Here is a 14,649-nt window from a genome sequence, read left to right on the forward strand (position 1 = left end):
CAGGGATATGGGGTAAATTCTAAATAAGCATTTACACATAAAAATCAGTCTTCAACATAAACCATCTGTAATGAGTAATAAACATGCAAACAGCTATTGAATCAGACTAGTAGACTGATGAATAGTAGACTGAAGGGCCGGGAGAGGGGGGGTTAAAATCAGAGCATTGCCCCTTTAAGAACGTCTGAATCATATTGGTATTGCTAGGAGTACACATTTTTTGTTTCAATTTCTAAATTATTTGACCACAACTAGTATAATTTGCCTTAAACAAGAAATGTACTTGCATACTATGGTGAACTACAGTGTGGGGTTCAGCTTTGATGAACCTACATTTTACTATGAGGTCACTGTATGAAAAATTTCCAAAAATGCAACTGAAACGTCAGTCCCAACTGAGCAGCATATAAAGAAGAAAAGACAAGATCGCCTCATACGGAATTGTATGAGCCCACTTACCTGGTGAGATAATGCAATAAGACACAACCTGTGCAAGCAGGTGTAAGAATGACTCAATTGGGTCCGCTATCAAGATCCTGATCAATGGACCAATTTTTTTTTAAAGGGAGTTTGAAGTTTGGACAGTATGTTCCAGCTGACAAACATCATGTCACAGAGCAGGAGGAGCGGAGCAGATTGTATATAGTTTGATGGGGCAAGATTCAGTATAACTTGTATTTTATTAATTTAGATCTGCTTATTCTGAGCTGAACAGTCCGGTGGGCGGTCCTATCAGTGATTGACTATCTGTGTACATACAGGGGGAGGCTATCAGTCACTGATGGCTCCGCCCATTGGACTGTTCAGTTCAGAATAAGCAGAGATATAAATGAATAAAACACAACTTATACTGAATCTTTCCTCATGAGACTATATACAAACTGCTCAGCTCCTCCTGCTCTATAACACGATGCCTGCAGTTTAGACAGAATGTTCCAGCTGCTAAGTTCCCTTAAATAAGGTGGCCAAATTTTCCCAGGGTCAAAACAGGACAGAGGGGTGTGGTCAGGGGTGGGGCTTATCACAACATATGATTTTACCTTTGTCGTTCTAAAAAATACAGGGCCGGTTAAAAAAAAAAAAAAAAAAAAGGCTGAGCAAATTCTGCAGCATTTCTGCATCCAAAGAAGTCAAAATCTGTACCATTTGTGTGGATTTTAACGGGAAATCAGCTGCATATTCATAGCCGATTTCATACTATGTGGCGCTCCCCCTCACCTCCTCCGTAGGCTTTCCACTGTCAGCACTCCCGGTTACCAGCAGCATCGCCTGACAAAGCCGCTGGGGAGCGATGACTGCAGGAAACTCTCAGTGGTGGTGAGGGGGAGCACTGCTGCGTATCTGCAGCTGATTTCTATTCAAAATCTGCACCAATGGTACAGATTTTTACAGTTTTTTTAGATGCGAAATTTGAGGCGGAAATTTATGCTGCAGACATTCTGCAGCATTCTTGCCATGTGTAAACATCTCCCAAGTCAGCTTGAGGTAGGCTGCCACATGCAGAGTGCCTCAGTAGTAATAGTGTCCCCTATACCAGCCCATGCAATAATAGTGACCCCCCACAGTGACCCTTATACCAGTCCATGCAATAATAGTGACCCCCACAGTACTCCAGTATTATCGCTCGCCTATACAAGCCCCAGCAATAATAGTGACCCCCTACCCCCCCCACAGAAGCCCCAGCAATAGTGACCTCCACAGAAGCCCCAGCGAGAATAGTGACCCCCCCCGCAGAACCCCTAGCGATACTAGTGACCCCCCCACAGAACCCCTAACGATACTAGTGACCCCGCCCACAAGCCCCAGCGATACTAGTGACCCCGCCCACAAGCCCCAGCGATACTAGTGACCCCCCCCACAAGCCCCAGCGATACTAGTGACCCCCCCCCCCCACAAGCCCCAGCGATACTAGTGACCCCCCCCCCCCACAAGCCCCAGCGATACTAGTGACCCCCCCCCCCCCCCACAAGCCCCAGCGATACTAGTGACCCCCCCACGGAAGCCCCAGCGATACTAGTGACCCCCCCCCACAGAAGCCCCAGCGATACTAGTGACCCCCCCCCACAGAAGCCCCAGCGATACTAGTGACCCCCCCCCACAGAAGCCCCAGCGATACTAGTGACCCCCCCCCACAGAAGCCCCAGCGATACTAGTGACCCCCCTACAGAAGCCCCAGCGATACTAGTGACCCCCCTACAGAAGCCCCAGCGATACTAGTGACCCACCCCACAGAACTCCTAGCAATACTAGTGACCCCCCCACAGAACCCCTAGCGATACTAGTGACCCACCCCACAGAACTCCTAGCAATACTAGTGACCCCCCCACAGAACCCCTAGCGATACTAGTGACCCCCCCCCCCACAGAAGCCCCAGCGATACTAGTGACCCCCCCCCCACAGAAGCCCCAGCGATACTAGTGACCCCCCCCCCCCACAGAAGCCCCAGCGATACTAGTGACCCCCCCCCCACAGAAGCCCCAGCGATACTAGTGACCCCCCCCCCCACAGAAGCCCCAGCGATACTAGTGACCCCCCCCCCCACAGAAGCCCCAGCGATACTAGTGACCCCCCCACAGAACCCCTAACGATACTAGTGACCCCCCCCTCAGAACCCCTAACGATACTAGTGACCCCCCCCCCACAGAAGCCCCAGCGATACTAGTGACCCCCCCCACAGAAGCCCCAGCGATACTAGTGACCCCCCCACAGAACCCCTAACGATACTAGTGACCCCCCCACAGAACCCCTAACGATACTAGTGACCCCCCCACAGAACCCCTAACGATACTAGTGACCCCCCCCCCACAGAAGCCCCAGCGATACTAGTGACCCCCCCCCCCCACAGAAGCCCCAGCGATACTAGTGACCCCCCCTCACAGAAGCCCCAGCGATACTAGTGACCCCCCCCCCCACAGAAGCCCCAGCGATACTAGTGACCCCCCCCACAGAAGCCCCAGCGATACTAGTGACCCCCCCCCACAGAAGCCCCAGCGATACTAGTGACCCCCCCCCCCCACAGAAGCCCCAGCGATACTAGTGACCCCCCCCCCCCACAGAAGCCCCAGCGATACTAGTGACCCCCCCCCACAGAAGCCCCAGCGATACTAGTGACCCCCCCCCACAGAAGCCCCAGCGATACTAGTGACCCCCCCCACAGAAGCCCCAGCGATACTAGTGACCCCCCCACAGAAGCCCCAGCGATACTAGTGACCCCCCCCCACAGAAGCCCCAGCGATACTAGTGACCCCCCCCACAGAAGCCCCAGCGATACTAGTGACCCCCCCCACAGAAGCCCCAGCGATACTAGTGACCCCCCCCCACAGAAGCCCCAGCGATACTAGTGACCCCCCCCCACAGAAGCCCCAGCGATACTAGTGACCCCCCCCCACAGAAGCCCCAGCGATACTAGTGACCCCCCCCACAGAAGCCCCAGCGATACTAGTGACCCCCCCCCACAGAAGCCCCAGCAATACTAGTGACCCCCCCACAGAAGCCCCAGCAATACTAGTGACCCCCCCCCCCCCACAGAAGCCCCAGCAATACTAGTGACCCCCCCCCCCACAGAAGCCCCAGCAATACTAGTGACCCCCCCCCCCACAGAAGCCCCAGCAATACTCGTGACCCCCCCCCACAGAAGCCCCAGCAATACTCGTGACCCCCCCCCCACAGAAGCCCCAGCAATACTCGTGACCCCCACCCCACAGAAGCCCCAGCAATACTAGTGACCCACCCCACAGAACTCCTAGCAATACTAGTGACCCCCCCCACAGAACCCCTAGCAATACTAGTGACCCCCCCACAGAACCCCTAGCAATACTAGTGACCCCCCCACAGAACCCCTAACAATACTAGTGACCCCCCCCCCCTACAGAAGCCCCAGCAACACTAGTGACCCCCCCTACAGAAGCCCCAGCAACACTAGTGACCCCCCCTACAGAAGCCCCAGCAATACTAGTGAGCCCCCCCTACAGAAGCCCCAGCAATACTAGTGAACCCCCCCCCCCACAGAAGCCCCAGCAATACTAGTGAACCCCCCACAGAAGCCCCAGCAATACTAGTGAACCCCCCACAGAAGCCCCAGCAATACTAGTGAACCCCCCACAGAAGCCCCAGCAATACTAGTGAACCCCCCACAGAAGCCCCAGCAATACTAGTGAACCCCCCACAGAAGCCCCAGCAATACTAGTGAACCCCCCACAGAAGCCCCAGCAATACTAGTGAACCCCCCCCCCACAGAAGCCAAAGCAATACTAGTGACCCCCGACCACAGAAGCCCCAGCAATAGTAGTGATCCCCCACAGAAGCCCCAGCAATAGCAGTGACCCCCCACAGAAGCCCCAACAATAGTAGCGACGCCCCACAGAAGCCCCAGCAAAAGTAGTAACCCCCCCACAGAAGCCCCAGCAATAGTGACGCCCCCACAGAAGTCCCAGCAATAGTACTGACCTCCACAGAAGCCCCATCAATAATAGTGACCCCCACAGAAGCCCCAGCAATAATATTGACCCCCACAGAAGCCCCAGCAATAATATTGACCTCCAAAGAAGCCCGAATAATTGTAGTGAACCCCCACAGAAGCCCCAGCAATAATAGTGACCCCCTCCCACAAAAGCCCCAGCAATAATAGTGACCCCCACAGAAGCCCCATAGTATTAGCGCCCCCCTACACTCGCCCCAGCAATAATAGTGACCCATAGTACCAGTGCTCCCCTATACCAGCCCACTGAACCCCCAAAGTGACCCATCTACTTACCTAGTCTTAACAGCACCAACGATTCTCTCAGCGCTGCTACCAGGGGGCGGAAGTGTGTGTGCACAGGCAGCAGCGCCTCCCTCCCCTTTGTTCGCTTCTCCTCTCTAGAGGAACCAAAGAGGAGAGCTGCAGAGGAAAGTGGCACTGCAGAGTGATTACCGGGCAGGGAGTTGCAGCACCCCATCAAGTAATCACTGTAATGGTGACCAGACGCCACCAAAAAGCGAAACAGAAGTGGGACAAATATCCCAAAGGTAGGATAAATGCCTGTCTTGCTGGGGTCGCGGCAGAAGGCAGGACACAGGGTCCCAAAGCGGGACTGTCCCGCCTAAATGGGGACATCTGGTTACCTTCCCCTAAATACTTGTACTTTACTGGACTATCTGTAGTATACTTCAGGTTGTTATGCTGTACTAGCCTAGTCTCTGTTACAATTACGCAAGCTAATCACAGTCTCAGGCCTCATGTCCACGGGGAAAATCAGGCCCGCTGCGGATTCTTCATGCAGTATCCCGCAGCGGGTCCCTCCTTTCCCGTGGACATGAGGCCTAAAAATAAGAATTACTCACCTGTGTGGACGCTGTGGATCTGCCCTCCGTCGCTGCCAGATCTTCTTTCTTCGGCCCAGCGGATGTGCTCGGCACGCCTGCAGTGTGCCGTGGGCATGTGCCATGCACTCTTTTCTTTTTTTGAACTCCTGCTCTCCTGCACCAGAGAGCAGGAATTCAGCTGTGGGTGTGCTGCAGATCCCGACAGCTTCCATAGGCTTCAATAGAAGCCTGCGGGAGCTGTCCCCACGGGAGACCCGCACTAAAATGGAGCATGCTGCGGGTGTTTTACCGCACACGCAATCTGCGCCTCAGGGGAAAATGACATCCGCAGGTATTTAATTACATGCGGGCGTCCAATGCATCCCTATGGACATTAGCTGTGGACATGAGGCCTTACTAGAGAGCATTTTGTGGACACAGGATTCTGCTATGCTACTCTAGTAATTTCTGAAACACTCTGTGCTGCAGTGAAGAAAAAGTTTTGTGCATAAAAAACCCACACTTGGTCTGCCTGCCCACAGACAATTGTGTGATCCGCGATGATAATCTGCACGTGAATCACGCATTAAATGCTTTCCATAGGATGCTTATGAAAAATGCAGCCCGCTGTCTACGAGCGGAGATCCATTGCGATTTTCCGCTTGTGTAATAAAAATCGCGGCATGCCGCGATTTGCTGCGAGTCTACGTGTTGAGCTTTCATTGACTTTTAATGTTCTTTCGCGGTGGAAACCCGCTTGTGAAATCCGACCCGCCCGTGGACATGCGGCCTTATATAGCTAGTATTTTAAGTCTGCTCTGATTTTATAAAAATACTGTAGAGTGTCCAAAAAAAAGTTTTGGCAGGGGTATCCATATATAAATATAGCAAAGTATAAACCGTAACACACACCCGAAGATAATAAATAACCACTCCTGTGCTGAGAATATCATCATTCATCGCAATGAGGTGAGGTAAACCCGAGTCTATGGTCACCCTGGCTTTCCCCTCGTTAATGTCCACATTGTACTGCTCCATGAGTGCAGCTTTATCTGTCCACTTATCCGTCCAGTCTTTGGTGAGCTGCTCAATCTGTAATCACATAAAAAATATTAATATACTTAACATTTATACATATTCCAAATGCATACAATCTATGCAAAGTCAACTTGCATCTACGCCTTTCTAGTGACTACACTGTCAAGACTGAAAAATGTTCTGCCATTTAAAGGGGCTAATTCCAAGTTAATAGAACCAATTCCTCCATCTATTAGCCAGAATTTTTCTGTTCCCATAGGACTCAACAAGTTCTTAGATTATACAGAGAGCCAATTGATTTCAATTGGAACTGTATAATTTCCCCTGTGGTGGCGTTGCAGGGAAACGGAAAGTTTTGAATACGTAAATCACTTTTTACAGAAAGAGAACATATTTCACTTGTACAAAAACATTCAATTTAAAATATCTGTCAGCACATGACAAGGTGTACATATTATTATGGTATATCCATTTATTGCCTAAAAGCCTGATATATTTTTTTCACTTCTTGCTAATAATTGGGTTGTTCATTTTTAGTGCAACTATCTACTGCTTGTCTGCTCGTTTCCATGACCAGATCAATTTCAGTTAGTTATCTAAGAATATTCTTCCATCTAGTGGTCATACTGGGCAACACACTAGTCAAATCCACGCCGTCAAGAATACAATTCATTTTAAGGCATACAAGTTTCTGCCCTCGTGGAGAGGTTTTCCCTGTTTCTGTATGCCTGCTAGGAGATAGCGCAACCCAGTTGGCTTATCAAATGCATAAATTGTCCCAAAATATTTGCATAGTGGCACATGGACATACACTGAACGCGCGCTTTATTAGATCTGCCCTTTCACAACTGAAGATTCCTTGTATGAAAATTAGGCTTGTCACCTCGTGACATAAAATCAAGTGATCACGTTTTCAGTGGATCAGTTTCAGTGCGAATCCATGTTAGAATGGAGAAATTGAGTCATATGAGCAACTTCGTAGAAAGCCTGCGAGGGTAGCTGTGAAATGGTGTCAAGAGTATACAGAAAATGGTGCGACTGAGGAAAAATATCCAGCCAAAAAGGGGTCCTGTGGACGCAAGAAAATTATTGACACAAGGGGTCAGAGTAGGAGGTCAACAATCGCTCCAACAATCCAGGCAGTGTACAATCAAGCAATTTGAAGCAGAATACATTGCTTGTGCTATAAGAAGGAAGCCTGAACTCACAACTCATCATTTCTTAGGACGGAGATGTAATAAAAGTAGTTGACCAGTTCAAGTATCACTTTTGCCTAAGTGAAACACAAAGACAAGACTTAAGAGGGCAAGAGAGTGCAAAAATTGTATCACTCAGAAGTGGAAAAAACAGATTTCAATTACACCATGCTGATTGGATAATCAGGATTTGACACAAGCAGCATGAATCGATGAACCTTTTCAGTAAGGCGTAAACAGCTCAGGCTGGTGGAGGTGGAGTAATGGTGTGGTGAATATTTTATTTGTACACCCTAGGTTCTCTGATACCTGTGGATGGACCCTACGATGAATTGCTGTGGTTGTCATAGCTAAAAGGAGGTCCAACATACAACTACATGGGTGTATCTAATAGAGTGGTCATTCAGTGTATAGCCTCCAAATGGAAAACACCTTTCCTAGGTTTATCTGCTGTCATAACTTGAGTTTCATTTACAATGATTTACAGAAAGATTCATGTTACAACTAGAGATGAGCAAACCTACTCGGCCACGCCCCTTTTTCGCCCGCGATTTTCGCGCCGCGATTTTCGAGTACTTCCGTACTTGGGCGAAAAGATTCGTGGGGCGCCGTGGGTGAATAGGGGGTTGCAGCGGGGAGTGGGGGGGGAGGGGGAGAGAGAGAGGGCACCCCCCTGTTCCCCGCTGCTACCCCCCGCTCCGCCATGCCTTCCCCCGCCCCCCGAATCTTTTCACCCGAGTACGGAAGTACTCGAAAATCGCGGTGCTCGATCGAGTAATTACTCGAAACGAGTACGTTCGCTCATCTCTAGTTACAACCACAAATGCCATGGGCTCATCTCATGTGGCAGACCTTAAACATATACTACTCACCTGACATTTATAATATGTAGATCCTGCTAAATGTCTTGGTTCCTGAAGCAGTTATGTTATTTACATATAATACAGTGACCTTGCTTTAATCCAGCATCATACACAACAGAAGTCTGATGAACCCTGCACAAAATTGTACTAGTTATTCAAAAAGAAGGAAAAGAGCAAATCTGGTGATTTAAAGGGGTTTTGTCATAAAAAAAAAATATCTAAAAACTTACCTATTCCTTCCCTGTCTGTCTCCTTATCACATCTTCTCCTGGTTGAGCTTCTCCCCTGCCCCAGGTCAGCTCACTGCAGGCTGGGACCAGCTTGTTATGAAGGCTGCTTTATCACAAACTCCTTCCTGCTGGGTCAGTGAAAGTCACATGCCTGTGCTGTAGCTTCACTGCCTAGGAAGGAATTGTAATCTATTTCAGAGACAGCTTTGCATGAGCAATCTCTGAAGAAGATAGGCAGTCCCCCTGCTGGCCTGTGACGTAATGTACATTGGCAGACTGCCAACAAAATGTACCTAACCTCACAGTAAGGAGAAGAATCAGGCAAGTGGAGGTGAAGTGACCCCTTGGACTGCAGGAGACAGGAGAAGATAAGGGAGGTGAAGATCTGGTAAGTAGACTGATGGGGGAGGAATAGATAAGTATAGCATTTTTCTTTTTTAGTGACAGAACCCCTTTAATTACAAACTACAAAAGATGGGTACACAATCCACGCATCACTGAAAAGAGGAATGTTCAAAGTTTTTTATAACATACCAGCAAGTTCCATTTTCTGCCACATTCCAGTACTGGGTGTTTTGTTTACAGTTTTACGGTTCCTGAGGTGCATGGGGTGGTAAGCATTCAACGTGGGCACCATGTCTCACATGACAAACATCGAACTGGTAGTCCATTTCTTGCCACATATGAATCAGCTGATCCTTAGTTATTAAATTCACACCTTCAACAATTTGCTGTCTTGAGATCTTGAAGAGTAGCAGGCATAGCTGGGACAAAAACTGTATCCTTTATATACCCCCACAGATCAGATCACCTGGGCTAAGGTCGGATGACCTGGGAGTCCACTGTCGAAGAACAAGATCATGTTGTTTGCCTCTTCTAATCCAACGTCCTAAAATGGTGTCGCTTAGTTGTGGATTTCCTTGAGCTTCGTTCAAATGCACCTCTAATATGCTCCACGTTTTCATGAGACGTGCGTGGGTGACCAGTGCTTTACTGTTTTCTGTGCCTCTTGTAAATCTGCTTGTGACGAGGTGGCTGTTGGAATAGACGCCGGAATGCACGTTGCACTTGAACAAAGGATTTACACTTAGCAAACTTGCATACAATATAGATTCTCTTGTAGTATCGCCAATTTTCCTACAAACTGTAAACAACAAAGAAAGGTGTGGTGTGGCAGAAAATGGCACTTACTGATATGTCATAAAAAATGAAAACCTTCCTCTTTTCAGTGATGTGCGGATTGTGTGCCTGTCTTTTGTAGTTTGTTCGTAATTGAATCCCCAAATCTGCTCCTCCTTTTTGAATAACCCTGTACACACATACACATACTGTATATAAATATGACAGACCATTAATAAGGACTTCATTAAAAAACAAAAAAAACCACAGTAATTGATATCAGAACTATATAAAACGAACTATATAAGATGACACATTTACCTTTAGTTCATTCTGTAGTACCAGTTCTGTTAGGTTTCCATCTCGTTCCTCACTGAAGGAAGGACTAACAGTTCTCTGCATAAAGTTTGACGACATATCTTAGAAATACGTATAATATAGGCAACAGACAAAAGTGAAAAAAATTCTGTAAACAGGTAATAACTATCAATGACATACATAACTACAAAATAAATGTATTGTCTTAACACATTCACGTAGATCATAAAATGCTTAAGGCTCCTTTAGGATAAGCATATTTCAGCCCTGTATTTGGTCCATATTTTGGGCACCGTAATAAAGAGCTAAAATGAATCTATGTATCTATTGACGTGGCTATATTTTTCATGGCTGTTTTTAAAAACGTAGCATGATCTATTTTTTAGCGTTTCAACCTCCAATTTGCTATTATTTTGTATTGGGAAAATACTAAAGGCCCTTTTACACGGAACGATTATCCCTCAAAATTCATCCAAACAGCCGAAAATGAGCAATAACCGTAACATGTAAACGTAGGGATCGCACACTTTTCATTTGAATGATGAAGTTTAGTTCACATAAAATCTATCATTCAGTCGCTGAAAGACTGAGCAAATACATTCCATTTGAATGTATTTCGCTCATCTTTCAAAAGACTGCAGGATGTTCTCCTAGCGGCATGTTTACACTTTCCGCAAGAAGAACAATTGGATGTTGTCTGCAGCTGTGTTAAGACACACTGGGCTCTGAAAACAACTCTTTACATGCAAATGAAGATGATAAAGTGGTAATGGACATTAACACTTTATGCAAATACGTTGCTAAATCTTTCAGTCGTTTGAAAGATTATCTTTGCGTGTATAAGGACCTTAAATCCGTATTTGTCCAGTTGAAAATAATGTGGAAACAATTACTGATGAAATACTGATAACATATAGATGTAATGTTATATCTTTAATGTCCGTAATATGAACAGTTTTACAGACGTATTTAAATGCACTTGTCTGGGAAAAAGCCTTAAATCATACGTTTAAAGACACCACCCACCACACAACCAAATGGATAAATAAGACAAATGTACCATTTCGAAATTCTTTAACATGACCTTTAATCTGTTAATTTCTTCCCTGAGTTCTCTAATCAGTTTTACATTAGGATCCTGAAAAAGAAATTTGAGAAAATATTAAAAATACTATTAAAGAAAAAACACATAAGAATGAATCATGATCAGGTTGAAGCAGAATAATTTTTTTTTCTGAAAAGCCTTACATAAGAATGAAACAACATTGTCAACTTTCCCAGTCAGCAAAACCATCTTTACCTTGTGCCGTTTGATACTACACATATGCCTTTAAACGGGTGTCCATTGTTAGAAAATCACAAACAACATAATTAATATTAAGTCCTGACTGCTGACACTAAAGTCCCTGAGTAAGGTAAAGGAAACTATGGAACTGAAACACTTCCCTAGAATCTTGGGTTTGTGGTTTCCATGGGGGCCACATCTATGTGTAGCCATCTCTACATTAGAGGGCTTGTCCAGGATTTAAAAAAACATGTCTGCTTTCTTCCAAAAACAGAACCAAATCTGTCCATGGGTTGTCTCTGGCATGGCCGCTCAGCTCCATCGAAGTAAACGGGGCTGCGCTGCAATACAATACATAACCCTTGGCTTAAATGGAGTGGACAGTGGCTGTAGACCACAGCTAAGTGGTCTCCTGTACGTTCTATAGGGCCCCCACATCACATGACTGTAAGGCACTGATAATCTTTCTCTTCTCAAGGCCCCTGTGGTCAGGTGATCAGAGATGAGCTGACATGAATGACAAGAGGGTGGCAGTTCTCAGTCACGTGGCGCTACGCCGATACCTCACAACACTGGCAGAAACTACAGAACTTCCTGTGCCACATGAATGAGGGTCAAAAAGGATCAGGGCATCTTTGACATCAGGGCTAAATTAGTAAATTACATTTTTACGTGTGATAAAATCAATCGCCAATCATTTTTTCTCCCCAGATAACCCCTTTAAAAGTTGCCATGTGTGCTACTCAAAGCAAGTAGCAAATTGAAAGGAAAGTTCAAATGTATTGGTTCTATGGGGTGTATCAAATAGAAATCTACAGTGTATAAAAGGTTTCAAGATCCTTTTACAAGACTTTCTTTCATACACGTCTACATTGTTTCCAACACAATGGCTCCCTTCAGCAGTCAATGCTTCTATTCCGATCCAGGGCACAGGGACAAAAGAACTTTTTATTCCAACATATTTAGCCATGGTCAAGCAAAACAATGACAGAACTGGCCTTAAAGAACCAAGAACTGCAACAGTAGACAAAATCAAAGCTCATGATTATATGTATGCATGTTTGGAACATTAATACTTGCCTCGTTCACTCTGGGTTTATTGATGATATTTTTGGCATTGGAAGCATAGCGCAAGGTGCTTATGGTTTCATTGTAACTACTACTTGCTGGAGACACCGCTGAAAAAAAACCCATATGTAATAAAATGTAAAATAATGTAATAAACCATATGCACAGAACAAATGGAAGCCTGGAGAAACTCAGTAAGTGTCATTCTGTTTGCAAATCATCTCTGAAGCAGATATAAGGTACAGTAACATTATCTAGCAGGTAACCTCTTACAGGGTTACAATTTTCTAAACTGAGCAATCTTAAACAGTCACTGCACTGAAACAATGTGTTAATAATGATAGCCCTTGTGGTAAAGAACAAAAGGCCAATCCACTTTTAAGAATTACACTTTTGTATTGAAAAATCCCTCTAAAGTGCTGTCCACTAGGGGGCTCTCTTTCTTCCAATTTGCTGTCCACCACTGTTGTCAAGTGAAGTCTGTCTCCAGTAACAGAGATAAAAAGACCAAACACAGAAAGTGGAGAAGGGTGCTGTCTTATACTGCCCACAGAAGTCTATGTAGAGGTGAGAAGAAACTCACACATGGATGAATGGTGGAGTTAATGGTGAGTAATTTATAGTTACTGGAATTACACAAATGCTGCCCAGTACTTCTCTAGTGTATTCCATGCTGATGTTATTCCTCTATGCGTGCTACAGAAAGCTAGGGAGCAGAATCTGACATTTTCTCTATATGCAATGTATTGAAAACATCATGGCCACAGTTTCCCCGTACCAGCTATAGGTAGACTCAGAATTAGAGATGAGCGAACGTACTCGTTTCGAGTAATTACTTGAGCGAGCACCGCGATTTTCGAGTACTTCCGTACTCGGGTGAAAAGATTCGGGGGGCGGCGTGGCGGAGCGGGGGGTAGCAGCGGGGAACAAGGGGGAGCCCTCTCTCCCTCTCCCCCCCACTCCCTGCTGCAACCCCCCACTCACCCACGGCGCCCCCCCCGAATCTTTTCGCCCGAGTACGGAAGTACTCGAAAATCGCGGCGGGCGTGGCCGAGTAGGTTCGCTCATCTCTACTCAGAATTAGATATATAGCCTGCAGAAGGGAAAGATGGTGAGAATTGCAGGAAGTGATATAATGGCCAGAAATAGTGCCAAACCTCTTGTAAATGCACAGCAGCTTATTCTGAAAAGCCAACCGTGTACACGCACTCCCATAGAAGTCTATGGTAGTGCATGCGCACAGCAGTCTGAAAAAAGTCAGACTTTCAGACCATGCACAGACTTCACTGGCGGACAGCACAGCAATGGGGGAGCAAGAGAGTATGAAAAAAAATACATCCCCCGACTACCCATTATCTCCCCAACAGCACCATAATGTACTGCTCCAAAGTGACAGGTTCCCTTTAACGATACTACAAAAATACATTCTACTTTTACAACAACGTAGTATCAACTAGCAGCGCAATTTCCCCAATATAAACCACTGCTGAAGTACTCTACAAGTCTTCTGACCTGCAAGGAAATTTCTCAGGTACATTTTCAAGTGAAGGTTCACTATTTAATGCCATAATGCATTGGGGCCCAAAATCCTGCGCTGACTAATTTCATAATATATCTTTTTGGAAATTTGAGCTCTGCTTTTCCTGCTACAGAACTTCAAAATCACAGTTAAAGAGTACCTGTACTTTCATGATGGAGCACTTGCGCTCCGTCAACCATTTTTGGCTCCTTCTGGCAGTTGAAGACGGACCCACATGGCGCTATATGGAGCCTGTCTTCAGCTGCTGGGGGAGCCGAAAAAAAGCAGACAGAACATGAGTGCTCCTGCTGTGAAGTGGTGGTTTAGCCAGGCACTAACTTAGATATAGTGGTTGGCTGTGACGGACTATAGCCGTACAGAGAGGGAAAAGAAATTGTTTAAATTTACTGGAAATTAAAGGATTAGGAATGTATCGTAATAAAAGCTTCCTCTGTTTAATTACTGTGTATTGCTATCACAGCCCGAGTAATACCTGCAGGAGTACCCAGAACCTGACTGAGGGACGTCTTCAGTAATGACTTTAATGAGGGGATGTATTTTTGAGCGTCACCGGTTATACATCACTATCAGGCAGGAGACTGAGCTCAATACTTCCATGAGAACTCTCCCAAGTGGTTGGAGCCGATGCCCGGGTACCATGGAGTCTTATTATTGACCATAGCTATCTGGGAGATATATATATATATATATATATATGTTTGTGTGTGTG

General features: G+C 46.2%; 1 protein-coding gene across 2 annotated transcripts in view; it reads right to left on the minus strand.

Annotated features, from left to right (window-relative positions):
- The window catches only part of STARD9 (StAR related lipid transfer domain containing 9), a 143,639-nt gene that overhangs the window by 46,269 nt on the left and 82,721 nt on the right, over positions 1-14,649 (minus strand). Inside the window, exons 13-16 of one of the 2 annotated variants that reach the window (XM_066608347.1) lie at positions 12,413-12,510; positions 11,108-11,185; positions 10,051-10,125; positions 6,196-6,375 (exon numbers count right to left, since the gene is read on the minus strand). In XM_066608347.1, the coding sequence (XP_066464444.1) occupies positions 6,196-6,375; positions 10,051-10,125; positions 11,108-11,185; positions 12,413-12,510 (431 nt within the window). Of the gene's footprint in view, positions 1-6,195; positions 6,376-8,389; positions 8,479-10,050; positions 10,126-11,107; positions 11,186-12,412; positions 12,511-14,649 lie in introns of those variants that run through there. The other variant, XM_066608348.1, reaches the window with a different exon arrangement.

This window comes from Eleutherodactylus coqui, chromosome 6 (assembly GCF_035609145.1).
Source record: "Eleutherodactylus coqui strain aEleCoq1 chromosome 6, aEleCoq1.hap1, whole genome shotgun sequence".
In the NCBI taxonomy this organism is placed as follows: Eukaryota; Metazoa; Chordata; class Amphibia; order Anura; family Eleutherodactylidae; genus Eleutherodactylus; species Eleutherodactylus coqui.